The sequence below is a fragment of the Cydia pomonella genome, unplaced genomic scaffold, assembly GCF_033807575.1.
Source record: "Cydia pomonella isolate Wapato2018A unplaced genomic scaffold, ilCydPomo1 PGA_scaffold_206, whole genome shotgun sequence".
Taxonomy (NCBI): Eukaryota; Metazoa; Arthropoda; class Insecta; order Lepidoptera; family Tortricidae; genus Cydia; species Cydia pomonella.
Window position 1 is genome coordinate 1 of NW_026907846.1, and position 24121 is coordinate 24121.

Sequence of the window (24121 nt, forward strand, 5' to 3'; positions counted from 1 at the left end):
GTACGTAAGTGTGAAAGTGAGAGGCATAGTGACAAGTGATAAAAAATGCGACCGTACTACACCACGCTGGTCGTGATTGTGTGACACGTTCCGTACTTAAGTACTTCTGCATTTCTTATTACTACTCCCAGAGACCTCTTCAATACCGAAATAACCCAAAAGTTGTTAGTTTATCGAAAAAAAGTAAAAAATAAAGCAGGTGCCAATTTTTTTCCTAAAAACCTTTTTTATATATTACATACAGCTCCTATTACAGGTCTAAAATGAGGAATCTACTTAAATGAGGGGTCGCGCTCCCATATAAATACTTGGGGACAATTAGTGTAAAAAGCAGATTTAGGCATTTTTCTGAAATTGACTTTTTGTGATACCTATTTGTAATAAACAGATTGAACTGCATTAACCTACCTGGTTCATTTTCCGTTCGAAAAAAAAAATAGCAAAAAAACAGTAACTTTAAAAACGGCTAAGTTTAAGTAAGTAAGTTTCGACATTTGATCGCACAGATTGACATATCGAAGCGATCTGTACCCCTAGTGTAACTTTGATCGACATCATAACGTGACGAACGCGTTTGCGTTAAGTCTCATTTTGTATAGGATTTTGAGGTTCCAAAACGTCCCGCTTGGCGCGCTCTTTCGAAATCCAATACAAAATGAGACTAAACGCAAACGCGTACGTCACGTTTGGAAATCGAATTTATTTACACTAGGGGTACTGTACCCCTAGTGTAAATATTTTCGACAGCGAAACGTGACGTACGCGTTTGCGTTAAGTGTCATTTTGTATGAGATTTTTGACTTTCCAAAACGTACCGCTTGGCGCGCTGTTCAAAAACCCATACAAAATGAGACTTAACGCAAACGCGTACGTCACGTTTTGCTATCGACTAAATTTACACTAGGGGTACTGTAGACGTAATCAATAACTAAACAGGTCCAAAAGAATTCCATTTCCTTCCATCCTTCCAAAATGTTCCAAACTGATTCGGAATGCAAAACCGCTACACTAATTACCAATCGCTCTAATGCAACCCTAATTAAAATTACGGCAAAAACTAATGAGACATTTCCAGTAATCTTTCTACATCGATATTGGAACAATATCTCACCGGAAATTTACAAGGAAAATGAACCCTTTCACTGAAGCAAAGAGATCATTTTCCTTTGAGCGGTAAATCTCAGTTTTTTGGTGTGGGAAATGCCGTATTGTGTGACATAGTTACTAATCAAAATATAAGGTAATTATCTATTCGTTTGTTAGCATTTCCCGTTGACGTGGTGTAACGCTGGGAATGTTTCGATCGTGAAGAAAAACTGAAGTGTATTTTTGCATGCATGACCTGCTTGTGAAGTAAGAAATGACCTTGGTATATGTAGTAATGTGTCTGTGTCTGAATGCATAAATCATTTAGCATCTAAGTGTGGGCGTAAAGTCAAGAAATTCGAAGGAAACATAAGATGTTGTTGTTGTTGATGTTTTTGGTTGGTTGTGGGTAGTCCTAGAGCACCCCTCCGCAGCAGTCTCCCGTAGCCTTTGTACGCCTGCAACTCGAGAGGAGTTACATGCGTGTTACCGAGCCTAACACTCCGCACCCTCGTTGAGCTCTGGCAACCTTACTCACCGGTAGGAACACAGCACTATAAGTAGGGTCTAGTGTTATTTGGCAGCGGTTTTCTGTAAGGTGGAGGTACTTCCCCAGATGGGCTCTGCTATAGGTCTGGAATGACATCCGCTGTGTTGTGCCCCACCACACAAACCTCTCCTTTGGACATACGACTAGTTTAAGTACATATATACCAGGGTCCAACTCCCAATCAATCTAACGTACGTTAGGCGGTATGTCAATTGTGCGTGGTGTAACTCACATTAATTCTTTGTATTTTTTTTTATACTACGTCGGTAGCAAACAAGCATACGGCTCGCCTGGTGGTAGGCGGTTACCGAAGCCTATGGACGCCTGAACCTCCAGAAAAGTTACATGCGCGTTGCTGACCCTAACTTCTGGCAACCTTACTCACCGGCAGGAACACAACACTACGTACTCGAAGTAGGGTCTAGTGTTATTTGTTGTTTTTTGGTGTTTGTGTCGTGTGTTCTTTTTATAAAAGATTGTTCGTAAAATCCACCATTTTCTATAACAAAATGCAATTCGCCAAATTACTCATCATTCAGGAGAAATTAGTCTCATTATTATTAATTGCAGGCAACGATTGCATTCTTAATTATTTTTTAAATGCTTCACAAGTCACGTATAGTGTAATTAGGGGTACCTGATCAATCAAAGCGTTATTGAGGTCATTGCAAATTTGGATGCAGTCGGGGACTGACATCTAGTTAGTTGAAAAATTATCTGTACTGAAATTAGTATTCAAGTGATATAATGTTTTAAATAAAGTTCATTTCAATACGTAAACATATTAATAAGTTTTTAGATAGATTACAGTAAAAAGTTGTTAGTTTTTTAAGTAACAAACACTCGTGTTAAGGAGTTCCGCACTTTAAAAGTTGGTAAGTGAATAAAAGTGATTAATTTATTCTTAAAAAGTTTGTCAAATCCAACAAACCATAATCGTTTGTCCCTATCCGTTATTTTGCCATTTCTGAATGCTAGAAAGAGAACATTTAAACAGAGGTTTGTACGATTGCTAAAGTGTATGAATGGGTAATCTATTTGTATACACGGTGTTTTTTTTAAACTCCGTTAATTTCAAGGGTGCATTCCTGAGCTTAAATTAAGTAACTTTCTCAAAGAAATCTGTATTCTTCTCGTAATTACCTCCATTATGGATATAATCAATTATTTAGTTTTATCCGATAAGGCCCTTACGAGCGTGTACACTTGCGTTAGGGCCTGTTTACATATTGATTACTGTTTAGTATTAGTATATGTCATTGATATGTCATAGTTTCCAATTGTTTGGTAAATTTAAATATAATGTCCGTGATACAACGCTATTAATTACTTTTAACGAAAAAAAATGTTCTATGCCATTCAATTTTCTCATAATATGTACTTAGCCATACCATGAAGTTAACGGAGTTTTACAAAAACACCGTGTATTGTATAATGTACTGAATATCAGCAACAATGAATAAATAAAGATTTTGATTGAATTCTAAATACCTATAAATTACCTAACTTATCGCAAGAAAAATAAGACAATAAAAGATTCATAAAGTTGGTAATTATGCACTTTTGAATAGCTACCATATGTAGGTACCTATTATAAAACACTTTGGACCCGGGTACGTCCTTAAACTACGTCCAAAAGAGAGGTATGGGCATTGTGAATGTCATCTCGCTTTGTGTGGTAGGGCACAGTACAGCGGATGTCATTCCAGATCTAGAGCAGAGCCCAACTGGGGAAGTACCTCCACCTTACAGAAAACCGCAGCCAATTAACACTAGACCCTACTCATAGTGTTGTGTTCCTGCCGGTGAGTAAGGTTGCTAGAGCTCAATGAGGGGTAGGGGGTTAGGGTTGGCAACGCGCATGTAACTCCGCTGGAGTTGCAGGCGTACATAGGCTACGGAGACTGCTTACCATCAGGCAGGCCGTATGCTTGTTTGCCTCCGACGTAGTATAAAAAAAAAAAAACCTTGATGACATTATTACCCATGACCACTGTGTATTTTCAGTCAAAATAAATAATTTGAATTTAATAGCCTCTAACGTTTACTAATAAAACATTTATTACGTTTGCATTGAATTTATTATATTATTTAAAAATAAGTTTTAAACATGTGAGATCAAACATTGACAAACTCCAAGAGAGCCGTAATAATCATGTTACCCAGTTCATTTATTTTAACCAGCGTTTGTCAGTGTGAGTACAGACAGAGTGACAGTTCACTGCCATTGGGTCATTTTAAACAGTCTGTAGTTGCGTAAGTCGCGTTTGGTTGCAAGCATTTAAGCGCGCAGTTGTTTTATGCGACAAACGCAGCGTTTCACGCGATGCGTTTGTCGCACACCTGTTTTACATCAAACAATTTAATGGCACTACATTTATTTACGCGTTAAACGCAGCGGCAAGCGCATTATCATTATTTCTTCAGTTGACGCATGCGTTCACCACTGCGTTTACAAACATCATTAGAAAGACAAGACAACGATGGTACATTAAGAGTCAGCTTGATTCGAACAATCCTTATAAGAAGTCACAGCGATACGATACCGATCTGTCAGTATCAAAAATGACATTTGTTCAACCAAAAAACGTCACATTTGACACTGACAGATATTAGATACATTGTAATCGGGCCGAGTGTATCTGTTAGGACCCCTCTAATTATTAACCTTGAGACAAAACGCACTTAGATATAATCTTTCGCGAGTTATCAAACCATAGCGAGTAGTTAGATCTAATTACCTTTCTCCAAAACTGAATTTTCAATCAGAATGTGAAATACATGTCTGGCATTGAACATAAAATTTTGCAATGCATTTTACAACGCAGATATAAAATAAATAAATATTATAGGACATTATTACACAAATTGACTAAGTCATATAGTAAGCTCAAGAAGGCTTGTGTTGTGGGTACTAAGACAATGATATATGTATAATATGTAAATACTTAAATACATAGAAAACATCGGAACAAGTATTTTCGCTCATCACACAAATAAATGCCCTTACCGGGATTCGAACCCAGGACCATCGGCTTCATAGGTTGGGTCACCCACTAGGCCAGACTGGTCGTCAAATTGTACCCTACATCGATATTTGTAAATTAGGAAACTATGGGTCTAAAACTAATAATGGTCTATAATTTCTGTTTGGTCCAGTGGTTGTCTGGTAGAGAATGTCGCAAGGCATTAAGTCGGCCTATTGTACGTTATACTTGTATTTGTGTAATAAAGTTTAAAATAAATAAATAAATAAATTTGTAGCTATTAGCTAAGTTGTTCATATGTTTATTTTACGACTATTTCAATAAAATAAAATAAAATATTGCCCTGTAGTGCCCATAATACAAGCCTTACGGAGCTTTCTGTGGGAATCAGTCGATTTGTGTAATATTGTCATATAATATTTTATTAATTTGAAATATATTTAACACTAATTAAAAAAACCTTTGTTTCAGGGGTAGCCAATCCTCCATTCAACATGTCTATAATAGACTCGTACAAGCGATTTATGGAACGAAACAGCGGTAAGTTATTTACAAAATATTTTAGTCCGCGGACTGGACGCACGCCACGCCACGCCGTTGGCGTCGCACGGTTTCGAGCGGCATGAATAAAAGGTAAGGTAGAAGTACTAGTGCTCGACGCTGCACTAGTACTCGACATGGGCACTTTATGTCAAAGTGACAAGGATTAAGTTCGAATACAGAAAAATCTTCGTTGTTTAAATTTGACCTATATTTCCATGAAATAAAGTGCCCATGTCGGTGACTATTGCAGCGTCGAGCACTAGTACAAGCCTTATAGACTTGAATGGGACTATTTTGGACGAAAATGGCGACGGCTTGCCGCGCCGCCCGCCACCCGCTCTACTTGCCACGCGCCGCGTGCGTCCAGTCGTCGGTTTTAGTTTTTACAATGTGTACCCGTACCATGACTCACTGACAATGTCAAAACTGACATATCCGCTATCGAAAACGTAATTAACTTTCTACACATCTGTCTTGCACTTATATACGAGTACGAGCGAGATGCATAGAAAGTATTTAAGTTACGTTCTCGATAGCGTTTATGTCAGTGCCGAACTGGTGGTAGCCATGCAGGAGTAGAAGTAGCTAAACGGCTGAGGTGTTCAAAATGACCTTCACACGTTATTCTCTAAACAGTTACCTCCTAATTCCCAGCAGTTGTTGTAGTTTTGAATTTGGAACATTCTTTTATTATAACTCGAAATTCGAGTAAATTTTCCTGGAGTTAGGAGGATAAAGTTGTGTTCAGTTAATTTGTGAGCCCGCTTGACTTCTGCTGCTAGGCACATAATCGGACGGTAAGGAATAAGGAAAATCAGCATTGTATTATAATGGATTTTCCCAATTGGCTGAGCGGTAACAAATATTAACACTATTGAGATACCGTTAAACGTGCCTACTTTGCTCCAAAATTAGAAATTAAATTAAAATTGTAATAATATTATTATTTTGTGGTAGGTATGTTGATATACAGTATGTATTTTTGATATAACCGCAAACTTAAACTAGACGTAGGTTTTAGTGCTATAAAACAATTCTGAAAGATTTTTTAAATTAAGTCTTAACTACCAGATCATATTAAATTTTTGAATTTTTTTCGAGTGGCTATATATTTCGTAGATCATGTTTTTAGTTAAAAAAAGGAGTGATAAATTGCTTACTGAATTATTATATATGGAAAAATTAAAGTCGTCCATTTTTTATAAAATCTATGAAAGTGTGTTCATTAAAGCCTTAACTAATCCTTTGATTATGTGGTTGTCTCAAAAATACACGCTGTACCTATATACTGATTTAAAGTGGGCCATCACCATCATGTACAGCCAACCAATTTGAATCCTAGGCCACTATAGAACCTTGTCGCTTTAACTACTCTATACATGTCATGCATCACTCAATAAGCACTGTCGTAGAAGTCATTATGACATGGTTCTATAGTGGCCTAGGAATCAAATTGGTTGACCGTACCTAACACGTAAATGAGGCTGTGATGTGATATTGTTTACATATATAAAAACTGTTAGAGTACAAATTACCCAGTGGGGAGCAAAATAGTCACATTTTACGGTGTATATTCTTTAAACGAAAAAAATCCTTAATGTCAAAGTTTTTATTATAATAATATGTCGTCATGCTTCTTAGAAAAAGTACCTAATCAAAACTTTGGTGCCTTACCATGTTTTTGTATCTCCTGTCAATTAGTAGCTTAATAGTAAATTCTTCAAGTAATCTATGATTCTTTTGTCAGATCCATTGCAAAAAAAAAAAAATCCGGGTGTGTGATTTGCGTATAACTCGTACGGCGTCGTATACGTAATATTTGCATGTATTATTTGAGTACGTATCTTTGCTTAGATGAGATCATAGACATAATTCTATTACTCGGTATGTTAATCGCTTTATCGTTTAATAATACATGCTATTTCAATGGTGGAAAGCGTGGACTATACACGGTGTACCATGAGGAAACCGAAAGATTTTAATAGTGTATTCCTGATAACATTTAGAGACTAAAATGTCATATAAACTTTTCTGGATTTCGCCTAGTTTCAGAGTTCATACCAATTTAAAAAAAAACATATACTTATTGTAACTTAGTGCAAAAAGGCTCTTTGATGTCCTTATAGTCTATATCCTTTGCGGGGTTTGAATTTGAACCCGCGACCTCCGGATTGAAAGTCGCACGCTCTTACCACTAGGTCACCAGCGCTTCATAAACAAAAACGTACACTTAGAAAAAATATCACCAATCTACTCGTATCTTTCTAAGGCACATTCTTAGCTTGGCATTAAGAAATCTGTGCGGTGCAATGCTACATGCCTGGGGGCCTAGCCAAGATAAACATCGTGCATTGACATGCTAAACAAAAAGTAAAAAAAACGTTTTTATACATTATTAAGATTCGATTGGCCTTGAATCAACTATAGTCACCACCTGATTTTTATTGCCTGTCACCATGCCTGTCACGTTCTAACAAGTATGTAAGTGCGATAGTGACGGGCATAGTGACAAGTGATAAAAATGGAACTATGCTGTCACATCAGGAAGGAACTCAGCGTTTATGAAGGTACACTGTACCGACAAGTCCGGAAAGGCCGTAGACCAAAATACATGGATTGTGAGAGGATTTGACTCATTCCGCCGTGGCCCGGGTGAACGGTCTAGGCATTTGGAGGCCAACCGCGGAAACCGAAATTCGCCAATTGCGGGGATTTTTCTCTTTTACTCTTTCTAAGATGTCATTAGAGGGACAGAGAAAAATGCCCGTAATTGACGAACTTCGATTTTCGCGGTAGGCCCCCTGCCGCGAATAGAGTGGACGCTGATTCGCTTCCAGGTTTTGTGAGCTGGAGGCCTTGGTCATGCACTTTGTTTCGTATATGACATTTATTTCTGTTTAATAAATAAATAAATATTATAGGGACATTCTTACACAAATTGACTAAGTCCCACGGTAAGCTTAAGAAGGCTTGTGTTGTGGGTACTCAGAGATATATAATACACAAATATATAAATACATAGAAAACATCCATGACTGGGGAACAAATATCTGTGCTCATCACACAAATAAATGCCCTTACCGGGATTCGAACCCAGCAGCGGTATCATGGTCGCATTTTTATCACATATCATATTATGCGTCACTTTCGCACTTGCATGCTTGTTAGAACGTGACAGGCATGGAGACAAATGATAAAGAGCCGACCATTTTAGCCCTACTGTAGCGGTATCATGGTTCCATTTTTATCACCTGTCATATCATGCGTCAATTTCGCACTTACATACTCGATAGAACGTGACAGGGGTGGTGACAAATGATAAAGAGCCGACTGGACCAATTAAAATTCTCAATTGACAAAAACCCGTATCATTTTCGCACCTGCATTTTGCGGTTGTCATCAATGTCTTATCATCAAGACCAATGACTTTAAAACATAATGACATAATTATAATGATCCTTGGAAATAAATTAGACTCCGTTATGCGATAAATTGACATGATCATTAAAGAGTCGTTAACAAAATGGCGCCTGTGTGCGAATCGATAAAATTGGGCAATACCCATAAGCTATGTACGTGACTAAAATACAAACTATTTTGTCTGTGATTTCGTGTTTCTTATGATTATAATACTAGAAGCAATTAACTTTATTTGTACACGTACGGGGACGAACCTTCCCGTACTGCAGTCAGCGTTGGCCGAACGTTAATTGAAAATAACCATTACAAATTGAACGATTACAGCATTAACATTTCGGCCAACACTGACTGCAGTAATGTGTTAAGGTATAGTATGTTCAGAAAATGGATTTTAAAAAGTCTTAGCGCTTTTTTGCATCACAGCACGGTTGTCATAAATTTAAATAATATAAAAGACAAGAAATAAGTCAAATTAAAGTAGCTTATTATACTGTCACAAAATTTGCACGAGGAAAAAATTAACATTTCATACAATTGTTCCTTTTCTTTTTGAATTTTAATAAACAAACAAAAAAAATACAAATGGCGGACTTAATGCCCAAGACATTCTACCATCAACCATTTGGGTCAAACAGAGACATATATGTATATGTTACATATATGTTAAGTAATACATATTATGTATCTTATCCCATCCAACTTAACTTTTTGATCTTAGGACTTTTAACTTGCATTGGAATGCATAAATATGCATAAATGCCATAAAATTATATAATTTTAGAAACCAGTCGTACTTGTACTCATAATTATGCGTGCTATTCCTTATTACCATGAAATAAGGTGTTGTTTTCGAATCAATATGCAAAATATGACCAGCTGATAAACATAGGTGTACGCACTTTGAGCATAATGCATTCTGTCATGATTCACCCAGTTAAACGTGACTAGCTTGAATATGTTGGTAATATAAATATAACGTATGTAAAAGATCTTATAAGTATGTAGTCAACTATCAATAAAACCTACCTACTACAGTCATAGTTTTAGTATAAGCCATTGGTAACTTCGAATACGGGATAATTTAATTTTCTAACATAAAATAAATGAAATTGTGTTTGATGAAATAAAATCGTTGCCAATTTGTATTATGCTTGTAATATTAACTTTAAAAATCAGATGTATTGTATGACACTACTTATATGTCAAGTACAAACTAACCATAAAACCTTTTTAGAGATATCGAATATTAAATGACTAAATTACAAAGTATGATGAGTTTTAGTAATTTCATTTAAGGTTTATTGCCAGTCAAGGTAGTAAACCTCAATTTCAACAACTAGTCATTTATGCCACCTTACTATGTGAAATCCTATATACCTGTGTGTAAACTTACTTATCAAAAACGTATCATGTAAAAAATCGTAGTAAGTTTTGTAGTAAAAAAAAACTGTGATATTAAATGTAAATGTAGCCAAGTCAGTTGGTTCATTATTTAAGGTCAATAAGGATAAGTGTGGCTGCGGGGTAATACCGTAACTACCGTTCATACCGGGGCCTGTTTACACATTGATTAGTGTTTATTATGAGTTTATATTACACTTGATAATTGTTATTTAATGTTGGCATTTAATTGCAAATTTAAAATAATATATACTAGTAAATATGTACACAATATGCTATACCCTTAAGGTCTGATAAGGTCAGATAAAGATAACACTCTCTTTTTCTTCTTGCTTGTGAAAGAAAGGGAGCGTGCTATCTTTATCTGACAGATAATTTTATCTGGTGTTTGAAAAATAAGACCGAAAGGAGCAATTCTTGTATAATTATTTCGGGGATCTCGGGTTTTCGGCGGCGAAAAATCGATATAGTTAGTTCTTATCTCGGGAAAAACTTATTTATATATTTCTCTTGATATTTTGACCGTGACGCGCCAATCTTTTAAATACGATCTTTCAATTCAATACGATCAAGTGCGTTTGAGTACTGTGAGGATAAAATATCCTTATTATAACGAAACTTCTTTGATTCACCTATTATGCAAGCTACATATCTACATGTCTGTCTTAATAGTGCGATGTCTGGCATTAAATAATAGCGTCAGTTTAATATGCGTAAAAGCACTGCAAACAACTAGGTTGCCAGAGCTCAACGAGGGGGGGGCGGGTTTAGGGTCGGCAACGCGCATGTAACTCCTCTGGAATTGCAGGCGTATATAGGCTACGGAGACTGCTTACCATCAGGCGGGCCGTATGCTTGTTTGCCACCGACGTAGTATAAAAACAATATAAAAATTAAATCAGTCATATTTTGCATAGTTTTGTATGTTTTCTTACTTTGCTTGCATGTAGTACACAACTAAACCAGTAATTTATAATCGCGTAATTTACATTTCTATGTAATAGTTTTTTTAGACGTAGGAAGCTTTAGGGCTATTTTTAGTTCATTTATTTAAGACTGCTTGTTTTCTAAAAAAAAAAATGCAAACACTTTTTTTTATTAGAATATAGGTAGGCAAAGTTCGGATTTCGGTTAGTTCCCGACTCGCCGGATTCTTGTTACGCCGGATTCCTGTTTCGCCGGATATCCTTTAGAACGTTACAATCCGACGAAACAAGAATCCGGCGGCACAAGAATCCGGCGAATCGGGAACTAATCCGGATTTCGGATGGCGACAATTGCTTGAAACGATGACGGACGGAATCGCTGTGACGGACCGTAAGCGCACCGTTTTTTTTGTGCCCTCCACACTGCTACTTAAAATACTGTGACGGTGCGGTCAAATCAATTCAATTCAATCCAATTCAATTCAATATTAAATTTCAGGCATGAAGCCCATATTATAAAATAAAATAAAATAAATAAATATTATAGGACATTATTACACAAATTGACAATTGATTGATTATTGATATTATGTTAGTAATATAATGTTTTTATTAAACTGTTAGTAGATTACAATATTTATTTTTTTATATGAGCGTTAGGAACTTTTTTTAGGAATATTTTTCTTAGTAACATTTATTTTACAAAATGTAATTAAAAATTAAAACTACAACCATCTCAAACAAAACGCAAAACGCTTTATCTTCAAAGTAAGCTTAAATAATAATAAATATTATAGGACATTATTACACAAATTGACTAAGTCCCGCAGTAAGCTCAATAAGGCTTGTGTTGAGAGAACTTAGACAACGATATATATAATACATAAATATTTATAAATACTTAAATACATAGAAAACACCCATGACTCAGGAACAAATATCAATGCTCATCACACGAATAAATGCCCTTACCAGGATTTGAACCCGGGACCATCAGCTTCGTAGGCAGGGTCACTACCCACTAGGCCAAACCGGTCGTCAAATTATCTTTATCAGTTATCTTTTGTATGTCGTATAATTCACAGAAGCAGCTCGATTCGGGCAACCAATGTCACTTTGACGGTAGAAATATCGTAGATATATCTTACTGGGATCACAGCGGAATCGAAATAAACGTCAAATTTGATATGTCGTTTAGTTATCGATCTTTTAAAGATCTTTCCAAGATCTTAAACGTGTCTTAATCACTCTTCAAATCGGGCCGTTATGTTCGTGATTTTTTTCTGTCGAAAGTAAATAAAATCGGGATTCGAATTGCTGAAGTTCCTAGAGAAAATCCTTTAAAATTGCTTATTAAATCTGTCAATCCATATCATAAAGGGACCTTATGGCGGACGGCGCTTACGTCGCGTAGTACAGTCAGCATCAATAGTAGCGGATGAAACAACGCGTCAATAGTATCTGATATTCCGTATAACTTTTCCAAATCTCTAAAATTTATGTTCAGAGGTATATCTTTTACCGTCTTAATTATTCTACATATAGAACTATCACTTTTTGTTAACCTGTTACAGAATGGTAGATACTTTTGAAACCTTGTTTGATCCGCTGCTTTTGATGCTGACTGTACTGCATTAATATTGGCGCGCCGTTAATAATGGCTTAAGCGCCGACCGCCATAAGGTCCCTTTCGATATGGATTGTCACAAATTTTAGCAACCGTATTGTTATCTAAAAAATCGTTACAAATTTTCAAAAACTCCTCTCTCCGGAGCCTCCGGCACCTTAAAGATTCGTGTAATGCATCCGCAGTTGCATTTGTGCGTGTTGTTTGCCAGACCGTGCTTGAGCATGCGCGGGCGTCGGTCAAGGTCGAACGTTGCGTAAGGAAGCGCAGGTGCTGTGTTCATATAGGTAGGATCTTATAGATGTGCTATACCCGTGCCGTTAGGGACAGAACATACGCAATGCGACTAAATTAAAAACACGTTTTAACATTCCTGACAATATACCAAACACAACCTACGTAATTTGGTCTGGTTTGTTGGTCATAATCCATACTAAAATTAACGATCGGGGAATAAAAAAATAACCGGAGACGGACTCGCCCACCGAGGGTTCTGTACTTTTTATAGCGGCAACAGAAATTCATCTGTGAAAATTTCAACTGTCTAGTTATAACGGTTCCTGAGGTACAGCCTAGTGACAGACGGACAGACGGATGGACGGATAGCGGAGTCTTAGTAATAGGGTCCCGTTTGACCCTTTGGGTACGGAACCCTAAAAATGAGACTGACAAGGACAAACAATAAAGTATATAAGACTACCCCGTTCGGTCATTCCAGCGTTTTCGATACAAGCTCCTAAGCCAGCGTGATTTTTTCCGACAACATCGTTATATTTGAACCAATTCATAAAAAACCTTAACAAGTTATATACCTAAGCCTGTAATTGGCTTCCCTGATACATATTTATGTTAACCTAGTTTTAGTTTACTTAAGCTGTTGGTTTTCCGAATAAAATAAAATAAATAAATAATAATATAATAAGCTTTCCTCAAGAATCACTCTATTGATAGATGAAAGTCGTATGAAAATCCGTGCAGTAGTTTTTAGTTTTGGAGTAGTTTTATAGGATGTAGTAAATTGACGTTTTCCCCTACAGCTGCGGACACTAGGTTGCGTGACAGTCGTGCACATAGCGAATAGAAGCCGATTGAGATCTGTCAATATGGTAAGATTTTGATGTTGTTTTTATGTCCTTGACAAACACGCTGTTTGGTATGCCCGAAAGTAGGCAGGGTCATAACATTAGACATATTTATATGGTCCTGGTCTCGAATCCCGGTAAGGGCATTTATTTGTGTGATGAGCACAGATATTTGTTCCTGAGTCATGGATGTTTTTTTATGAATTTAAGTACCGTAAAACCACCCAACTATAGTCCAAAGCTCCCAACTATGGTCCACAAATAAACTCAATTTTTCTCGTTCAGGTGTGTATATTACTATATTTTTGTAGTTCTAAGGCAAAGTATGTTTATAAATGGAAGGTAAAACTAGGAGTAAACCACAAGGACCATTGGTATAGATACTTAATTTCCTTTTGAACTTGTGGACCATAGTTGCAGTATTGGACTATAGTTGGGTGGTTTTACGGTATTAGTTTATATTATACGAATACTTAAATTATTATATTATTTGTATACATCGTGGTTTGAGTACCCACAACACAAGCCTTCTTGGCTTACCGTGGGACTTAGTCAATTTGTATAAGAATGTCCCTATTATATTTATTTATTTAATTACAAACTATTAAATCCGAGTCGGCGTCTAGGATGGTATACACTAGCCATATTTGCCTTTACGAAAAACGTAGTTATAAGAATTTGATGTAGTAATATCGAATAACATAGCGCAGGGAAAGAATCCCTGACTGGGTAACCGAGTGGTTACAAATTTTCGAGTTTCGAGACAAAGTGATTATTAAGATATGAAGCGCTGGTAGCCTAGTAGTAAGAACATGCGACTTGCAATCCGGTGGTGGTGGGTTCAAACCCCAACTCGTACCAATGACTTTTTCGGGACTTGTGTACGAAATATCATTTGATATTCACCAGTCGCTTTTCGGTGAAGGAAAACATCGTGAGGTAACCGGATTAATCCCAATAAGGCCTAGTTTACCCTCTGAGTTGAAAGGTCAGATGGCAGTCGCATTTGTAAATACTAGCCTACGCCATTTATAGTTTCCAAGCGGCGCCCAGGTCCCCATGAGCCGAGGCAAAATGCCGGGAAATCGCGGGGAAGAAGGAAAAGTGATAATTATAGCATATTTTTTGTCTTGTCCCCCCTTAGCGATGACCATGAAGGCCCAGTATTGCTACCTGATTGACGCTTCCAAGCACCCGTGCCAATAATAAAGAAATACATGAGCACTGACGCGGCGACAAGTCAGAAAGGGTATTAATTACGCAGTATGTGTTCCTAATTGGTGGCGAGGCGTGGGAACGGGGCACACCAAAGATAAATAAATACATACTTATCTGTCTGTCATGTCATCATATAAGACCTGAAAAAAAAACAATAGCCGAAACTTATCAATATTCTCTTAGACACATTTATAATAGATATGTGTAGGTAATACTTAGTTATGACAGCGTCATACTTTAACCCCACTTGACCGTGAAGATTCATCGATAGCACAATTTAATGGCTGCAATTATTCTACCGCATGACAATATAATATATGTTGAAATACAATAAATGATATGTGTATGTACATAATGTTTACTTAGAGGTATCTATATTATAACAGGTGTATGGTAAATATTAAAATTATTGGCTGCAATGCCACACTCGAAAGAGATGTTTAGAACCTTAACAAATTTTCAAGTTTTATTACAATTGCCACTGCATTTTCGCATAGCATTGCTGCCAAATACAGTCGTAGAATTCAATTTCATGCCACTAAGTCCGCAGAATGCAGTAGGTATTGCGATGCCGCGTTGCTGCTGAATCCATTGGTACTGCAAATGTCAGAATCGATACAGGCTATTTTTTTAGTCACCTGCAATAATTTACGGGCTGAATATAAAGGTCATATTGAGCAACTTTTACTAGAACCAATCCCGAAATTGCAAAAAAAAATTACTCTCCCATAGAAAATTCAAGGTCAGACAGCCAAAATGCAGGAAACAGCCAATTTTTTTCGCAATTTCGCGGTTGGTCCCAAAGTAAAAGTTGCTCAGTATGACCTATATATTCACTATGTGAATGATTGTAGGTGACTCAATAAACATTCTGTATAATTTTAGTATAAGATAGCTAGTGATATAACCGAGAGATTCAAATCATTGAATCATTTATCCATCCTTATTTCCATGACTCTTCTCTTTCCATACACCAACTCTAAAGCGGCCCACTAATTACCAGTTCGCTGGACGATATCGGCTAGTCAGTGATTCGCAAAAGCTAACAATCGCGAATAACTGATAGGCCGATATCGTCCGGCGAACTGGTAATCAGTGAGCCCCTTATATAGTAAAACCCGCAGAATGGCCATTGCTGCCCTCGTAAGTTTCCTGCGGCGCCATATCTTCTGTCCCCTTCTGACTGGCTTACTTCTTAAAAGTGTTGTTAGTAACAACAAATCTTTGTCTTTGCCTTTCCAACAATCATCCAAATTGCAATTATGAAACAGCCACTGGCATTGCACCGAATCCATTAGATGTCTTAAAGATAATAGTCATTACAAAGATTGCTTAGGTTTCGTTTTTACACGGTTTTGAGTACTTTAATTAATCTTTGTGTTTATCTACTACCATCAAAATTTGGAATGACAAGGTCGTCAAATATTAAATTGCTTTCACTATGTCGAAAATAGGTTGTATGAATAGGTAGTTGAATTGGTAGATACATGTCCATTCTGAAATAAAAACGCGATTACTCTTTTAGGATTCTTTTAATATATTTTTAGGGTTCCGTAGCCAAAATAGCAAAAACTTTATAGTTTCGTCATGTCAGTCTGTCCATCCGTCCGTCCGCCTGTCCGTCTGTGTATATCTATATTAGATCAAAGGTGTAATTTAAAAGTCGCTACTTAGTTTCGAAGTTAAAATGTATAAGAAGAAATTTCGAATATCGATCGTCGCAGATAGTACTTGCGTTTGTTAGCAAATATATAAACTCATACGCAACACCAATCAATATGTAAACAGGGCCTAAGGCAACAAGGTACACGCTCTTTAGGGACCTTATCAGATAAAAATAAATCATCATTTATCTCCAAAATTGAGTAAATTAGAATACCGGTTTCTTTGAGACTGTTACTTAATTTAAGCTCAGGAATGCACCCTTGAAATTAACAGACTTAAAAAAAAACATCGTGTGTATTTATTAAATTGTCTTTCCTTTCAGACCCCCGAACAGAAGAATGGACGCTGATGTCAGGCCCCGGACCCCTACTGACCATCTTAGCCACATACGTGTACTTTTGCACATCAGTGGGTCCTCGCTACATGAGGGATCGGAAACCATATGACCTCAAGAACACCATAGTTGTGTACAATATTTCGCAAGTGCTGATGTCTGTATTCCTGGTTTATGAGGTAAATGATATATCTTGCTTTATGAGGTAACTAGCGACCCGCCCCGGGTTCGAACAGGTTATACAAAACCTTAACAAATTATACACCTTAACCTTCATCAAGAATCACTCTATTGATAGGTGAAAACTGCATGAAAATCTGTTCAGTATTTTTGGAGTTTAACGCGAACAAACAAAGATACAGACAGACAGACACGGCGGAGGACTTTGTTTTATAAGGTGTAGTCATTGACGTATGGCAGCTCGTAATTCCTTAAGACGACCATCATAGTATATGTGTGAACATGTCGCAAATGCTCAATTCATGTCTATATTCCTGGTTTATGAAATAAGTCAGTAGGCTCTCGGTACATGAGGGACCGCAAACAGTCACTTAATATTGGACTAATGCTGAGATTATTTACTTTGTTATATTTTGTTGGATATTAGTGCAGCCTTATTCTAGTTTTAGTTCTAGTTTTTTTGTAGTATCTATAAACAAGAATGGGATACTCTTGTATTGCGAGTGTCTAATGAGCTCAGACGTATACGTCTTATATATGAGTGTTTAAATTTCTACACTTATGTTTACTTATCAGACAACATCTTACTATGTTTTTTTTATTTTTGATTATATTGTATTGGTTGTTTAGTTTTATTCTGAAAAGGTTTTCAATTATAACTTTTCTTTAAGGTGTACGATATTTGTAAATTACATGCAATATGAAATACGAGTAATTAACATGATTAATGAACATAAAATAATATAACATAAATATTTAATATAACTTGATATGCATACAAAAATATCGTCTTCACGACCCTCTTAATGCTCTAGAGAGAAACATTAACTATGAACACTAATTATTATATGTCACAACTGTCACAAGTGATCATGACGTACGGTACGACGTACATTGCCGCACGAAATAAAATCAAAAATTAATTATGCTCTGGTAGCTGAGACTAATTTTAAAAAATCTTTCAAAATAGTTTTATAGCACCAAAACCTACATCTAGTTTAAGTTTGTGGTTATATCAAAAAATACACACTGTATAACACTGGATATAACGGGCAAATTTTCTAAAAAATAAAACTTACTGTATTTTAAAATAAAACTTTCTGTATTTTCCGCCCTGGATCGGGACAGGTGGCGTCTCGTTACTGAGGCCAAGATTCTTATGGATCGCTGAGCCAAAGCAGTTAGTTAGTTTTAGTAAGTTAAATAAAACTTACTGTATTTTTATTCCAGGGTTTAGTATCCGGATGGTGGAATGACTATAACTTCTCTTGCCAACCAGTGGACTATTCGGATTCGCCCAAAGCAAAAAGAGTAAGTAAGAATAAGAATAATAACATAGTTACAGGATCCATAAGACTAGAGTAATATTGTATGTACACTGCAGTCTTATTATTTCTTAAAAATGTACCTACTTTACTAATAGTTCCGGACCTAATAACAATTCTGATTTTAATGCGCATTCTGTAAAAATAAATAATGGTCAAGTACCATAAATGTTACCAAGTCAAGCTGTTAGGAATTTGCTAATTTAAACTTACCATGGTACAGTCAAGGTGTTAGATATCGACACGGACAAAGTGTCAAAAATATGTATACACTACTTTAATGTATGGCCAATAAAGGAGTGTATACATATTTTTTGCAATTTGTCCGTGTCGATATTTAATACCTTGACTATACCAATACCTATACACCGTGCTTTATTGAATTGCTTTAACTCCGGGTTATGGGTAAGTACGTTTAAGGAAACTAAATGGAATAGTTAATTTACAAAATTAAATGTTGCATATAGCGTTGTTGTAGCACGGGCATTACATTTAATTCAACCAAACATCAATCGTCCAAGATATTATCAAATAGTATTTACGTTTAGTATCAAATGTACACACTCGTACTAAACACTAATCAATATGTATACAGGCCCTAAGGCAAGTGTATACGCTCGTTAAGGCCTTATAAGAAAAAATAAATTATTGATTATCTCCGAAATGGAGGTAATTAATTAGAATACCGGTGTCTTTGAGAAAGTTACTTAATTTCGGCTCAAGAATGCATCCTTTAAATTAACGGAAATAAAAAAAAAACACGGTGTATAGGAATAATCACATAATAAAGATCTCTATTACAGTTCATTTTCTATGGCGAAGCTATCACGTAATGTTAAAAGATATTTCTTCGAAGTTTAGTACATTAATTTATTTTGTAATGTACATTTTTAATAATATAAATACAGTCAAATAATATTTATTGAATTATTTTTGAAATCAAGTCCTTGACTTGGATAATTAGAGGGATGTTAAAATGCGAGTCATGTAGATAGGTACCGCAAATAGGGAATATTACGGAATACTATGAGTAGAGAGCGCCATTAGCAGGTGCTGAGGGCCTACCGTGAAACACAAAATTCGAAATTTTGTTATTTGCCTCTCTATCACTATTGCATATTCGAGCGATAGAGAAGCAGCTAACGACATTTTGATTTTCGCGTTTCGCGATAGGCTCTCTCTGTAAACAAAGCGCTTTGATGCATCAATGTCGCTGTGAAAACTTCTCAAAAAACTGTTTACGGCATATTATGTATAAGTTACAATATGTGCTAGTGATGTACTCTGGCGACAGAACTTTGCAGTAATACTCCCTATTGTGAGGCGATATACAGCGCCATCTGGTCTCAATGTTAAAACCTATCAAGAAGTTACTACTTACGTCCGATAGTTCGCTCTTTACGCCACTAAGCTTCACTACTTATTCCACAGATGGCAGCAGCAGTATGGTGGTACTTCATGGCAAAGATCATTGAACTTTTGGATACCGTTTTCTTCGTGTTGAGGAAGAAAAATCGGCAAATTTCCTTCTTGCATCTGTACCATCATTTCATGATGCCCATTTGTGCCTGGATTGGTGTGAAATTCTTGCCAGGTAAATATTGTTTTAAATTTACTTAAATACCTTCTTAAACATTTTGAAGAGGCAAAATAGTAGGTAATTAAATGTATTAAAAAAAAATTCTGCAAGGAGGCCTCAAGGACAACATTTATAGTGACATGAAAAATACAAAACAACTTTTATAAATACAACAGCCTATACCTAGGTAAACTACATTATAATAATCTCAAAATAAATATGGAAATATGTATGGATTTTATTTATTGAGATAAAGTTTTTCACGTTCGTTTCTCTCCTACGTCCCCTCATGGCGGCGTGGCCTTGATTGAAAACTTCTAAAACAGTTTCACCTTTGATATTTAAATAACTGATTTCAAAAAGAGGATGGGTGGCCCTAATTCGACGGTTATTTTCGCATCTGGAATTTTTCTTCTATTATATATTAGTTTCATCGTCATTAAGTACGTCAGGGATCAGGGTGCGGTAATGGATTCCTAGAAAAATTGCGAGTCAAGAAAGCACCATTTGTGACCGCGGCCGGCAAAACGTCCCACTATGTCGCTTGCCATTAGAACGAGATTTGCTTGTATCTTTATACGAATAACCTGTCTAGGCGTCTTTATGGCAGGCGACAAAGTAGAACGTTTTGCCGGCCGCGGCTACATTTTGTGGCGTTAAATTGCTAATGAAGAACAGGGTTCCTTTTTTCAAGAGTCACAGGAACCAGCAGCCTAAAAGCCGCTCCCATACAATCGAATTTACCTATTGCTCTCATTTTAAAACTACAGACTTAAATTACCAGAATATCTTACGACCTTAAGACCTGTATGTAATTGCATGATTTCTATAGTAATCTAAATTGTATTTCTTTTCTTAATGCATGTTAATTATAAGATGTAATGTTTTGAAAAGATGTGTCCCGCCGAGTTTCTTGCCGGTCCATATTGGGATACCCTCCTCCAATTGAGGGGGGATTTAAATCTTCTCGGGTCAGAGGTGTAGAGTTAGAGCCGGTGTAGCTTTATTTGGAGTTTAAGCGCATTGTAATATGCCTACTTGAATAACAAACTATCTTTATCTTAATGTAAAACTTCCAGGAGGCCACGGGACGCTCTTAGGTGTCATCAACTCCTTCATCCACATCATCATGTATACCTACTACCTGATTTCGGGGCTGGGCCCGCAGTACCAGAAGTATCTGTGGTGGAAGAAGCATGTTACTACACTGCAATTGGTAAGCATTCATTTTAAATAGATCGTGTTGTTTACGAAGACACAAGGCATGTGCCTTGTCTAATAATTAATTAAAAGGTTAGATTTGACAAATCTGCGCGTTATCGTAGAACACGAACTATACCTATTGTTTTCTTCAAAAGTGACGATGGTAATGGTAGTTAGAGGATCCGAAAGGATGTTAAAATAGAAGAACTAAGCCGAGCCGAATATAATTGGTGAGACCAAAGCACATTGTCGCCGCTGGCTTGGCCACCTTGAGAAGATGGAAGAAGATCGGGCAATCAGAAGAGCCTAGGTCCAATCCAAGCTATGTTTAGTTTGGTGCCAGGTTCATCCGTGTAATATTATTCTCCTATAATTACCTATGTAAATATTAAAAACGAGAACTAGAGCATACTAATTTGTTCTATTCAATTGTCCAAGTGCAATTATTGTTTGATAAATAACTATTTATTTAAAAATGTTAAAAACCTCCTACGCTTAGGTATATGCCAAAAATCCAATTTATGCCAGAAATGCCTTACTTTATTATGGAAAAAACTGATACTCTTCAAATTGCTAGTTTGATTTCTATGAAAAATAGCTAATAGGAACCACCGTAAGGAAATTCACTATCGAAAGCTACGATGCCACAGATAGACATACATTGGCATCAAACAATGCGTTGGGGGTTGAAACATGCAAAACAATTAAAAGTTATCTTAGAGACGTTCTAAAACTATTTATAAGTGCTTGTTGCTAGACCTCCATGAATAATATAGGTATGTATATTCGAACTTGAACTGGACCTATAATGGAGTTGGCAATGGGGTCTTAAAAGTTGGTGCCAGCATAGGTTTTACTAGTAATAAAATCATCAAAAGTAGAAATAATGTATTTTTTTTTCTTTTCAGATACAGTTCTGCATTATTTTCTACCACAATTTCTCGGTCATGTTCGGTGATTGCAACTACCCGAAGGGTATCAACTTTTTGCTCTCGTTAAACGCTGGTCTTTTCTTGTACATGTTCGGTAACTTCTATTATCAAAACTATATTAAAATACACAAAAAAGTTGTTCAAAACGGAGACATCAAAAAAGAAGTTAAGAATGTAGATAGCAATGTAATTAATGGGCATGTTAAAGTAACAAGTGAAGTTAATGAAGAAGATATAAAAACTTATGTTACAGAAGGAAAGAAGGATTGTTAGCGAAAAGACTTCTTTAAGTAAGGATACAGTTTGTGATGCTATGTTAATATTACTTCGTTTTAGTTCTTAGTCTAAACGAAATTAAAGTAAAAGGTGAACATGGATGAAATCTAAATTAATTGTATAGTCAGTTAGTAGGTATATGAAGATTTTAATACCCAATTTATATTGTAACGAGGTTTTCTTTTAGACAATTATTTTGTGATGTTTGAAATATATGAGTAGTTTAAGTTTAATAATATTCTTAGTCTTATTTTTACTATAAACGATTTGCTCAATTTATATATGACATCGAAATTATTTATTTATAAATTGTGTTGTCTTATTTGTTTGATAATTTATAACTTAAATAACATAACAAATATTAAATTTAAATTTGAACAAATATTATAAGCACAATGAGTATTTTTGTAATTGATATTATACGTACTGCTAGTATTTTTTTGTATGACAAAAAAGCCATTTTTAGCGAAGAAAAACTATTTGTAATTTTCCAATTATGTTGTATGTTTAATAAGTCGCAATTATGGTTAGAGAGTCGGGCCAAGATAACTTTGCCCAAGCTTTGCAGTAACAGAGTGTGGACGTGCCACCATTTATGGGAATTGGTCCCATGTTTTAAGTAGCCTTATTTTTGTCCCACTGCTGGGCAATTGCGTCTCCTTTCTTCCTCCAGTCATTACAGTTTGTTACATGCTTCCACCAATCGCTGCAAAATGCGTTGACGTCGTCCACAGCGCCATCTCTTTTCGGCGATGTCCATTAGGTAGCCAATTTAGCCCACCAATCCCATCGCTCGATTTTTTGGTCCCATGTAAATATGAATTAAAGAGTGTCACTTCCACGCTTTGTTATTTCATAGCCGGTGCAGAGCTAGCCTTTAGACGGAAGGCCAATAATTTTGGATCACAATCACAGGCCAATTCCAACAATAAAACGTTACTGATCTAACATGGATCTGTTCCGATCTCCTTTATAGGACCTGCTGAATTGCGCATTATGTCAACCTTCAACCAAAAACGTCACTTATGACACTAACAGATCAGTATCAGACCAGTATCATATTGGAATGAGATTTAATAAGTAAAGCTCGATTGGTCTGTTATTTGGTGCCGATTATCAAAACCACCTACAGTTTTAAAACAAATATCACAACAGTGAACGAACTATACGTAAATTGTATTGCAATCACGTAAGGTGTTTTCTTGAACTCTATGAACTGTGTTTGTGGCCATTTTTATTCAAATTAATTGACTGTAAGTGAGACTATATGAGTATTCCAATTAGGACTTAGACAAATGATGCCAAATTGATCCAGCGATATTTTTATCTTCATTCCATATCATTTTATTCGTTTGATTACATTACTTAAAACCGTCAGAACACAAGAAGTAATTGTCCAAACGTACGGCGATACCAATAAAATAGGAAATGGTGAATAAATAATTATCAATTGTTTTTGTTAGTTTCATTGTAACCGTTTAAAGGTCGATGGTCGATAAATGTGTCTACTTTTATTCATTTCAACATGAGGACCTTTTCACTTTTTATGGAATATGCTTATGTGGTCTTATTTTTAACGGCTTCTTATTATTAAGTTGTTTAAAGGGTTACTTAAAACAACTAAAAGTTTATTTTATACTAATATAACATTTTTTTCATTTCACACCAGCTCATAAATGCTCTCTTGATTGTTCAATAACTGATGAGAAATTTGGACCACGGGCAATTTTGTATGGAGCTTGGCCCCAAAACCAACGCACCTGAGAGTTAGGTCGTTAAATAGGTCT

At 36.1% G+C, this 24121-nt stretch overlaps 1 protein-coding gene across 1 annotated transcript; it reads left to right on the top strand.

Moving 5' to 3' along the window:
- Positions 1–4812: 4812 nt before the first annotated feature.
- Positions 4813–23789, top strand: LOC133533824 (elongation of very long chain fatty acids protein AAEL008004-like). Its single transcript, XM_061872879.1, has 7 exons — positions 4813–4840; positions 5059–5163; positions 16828–17018; positions 18250–18330; positions 19776–19938; positions 21003–21139; positions 22035–23789. Exons 1-7 carry the CDS (start codon positions 4813–4815, stop codon positions 22329–22331), a joined length of 1002 nt encoding a protein of 333 aa, XP_061728863.1. The 3' UTR covers positions 22332–23789.
- Positions 23790–24121: the final 332 nt, after the last annotated feature.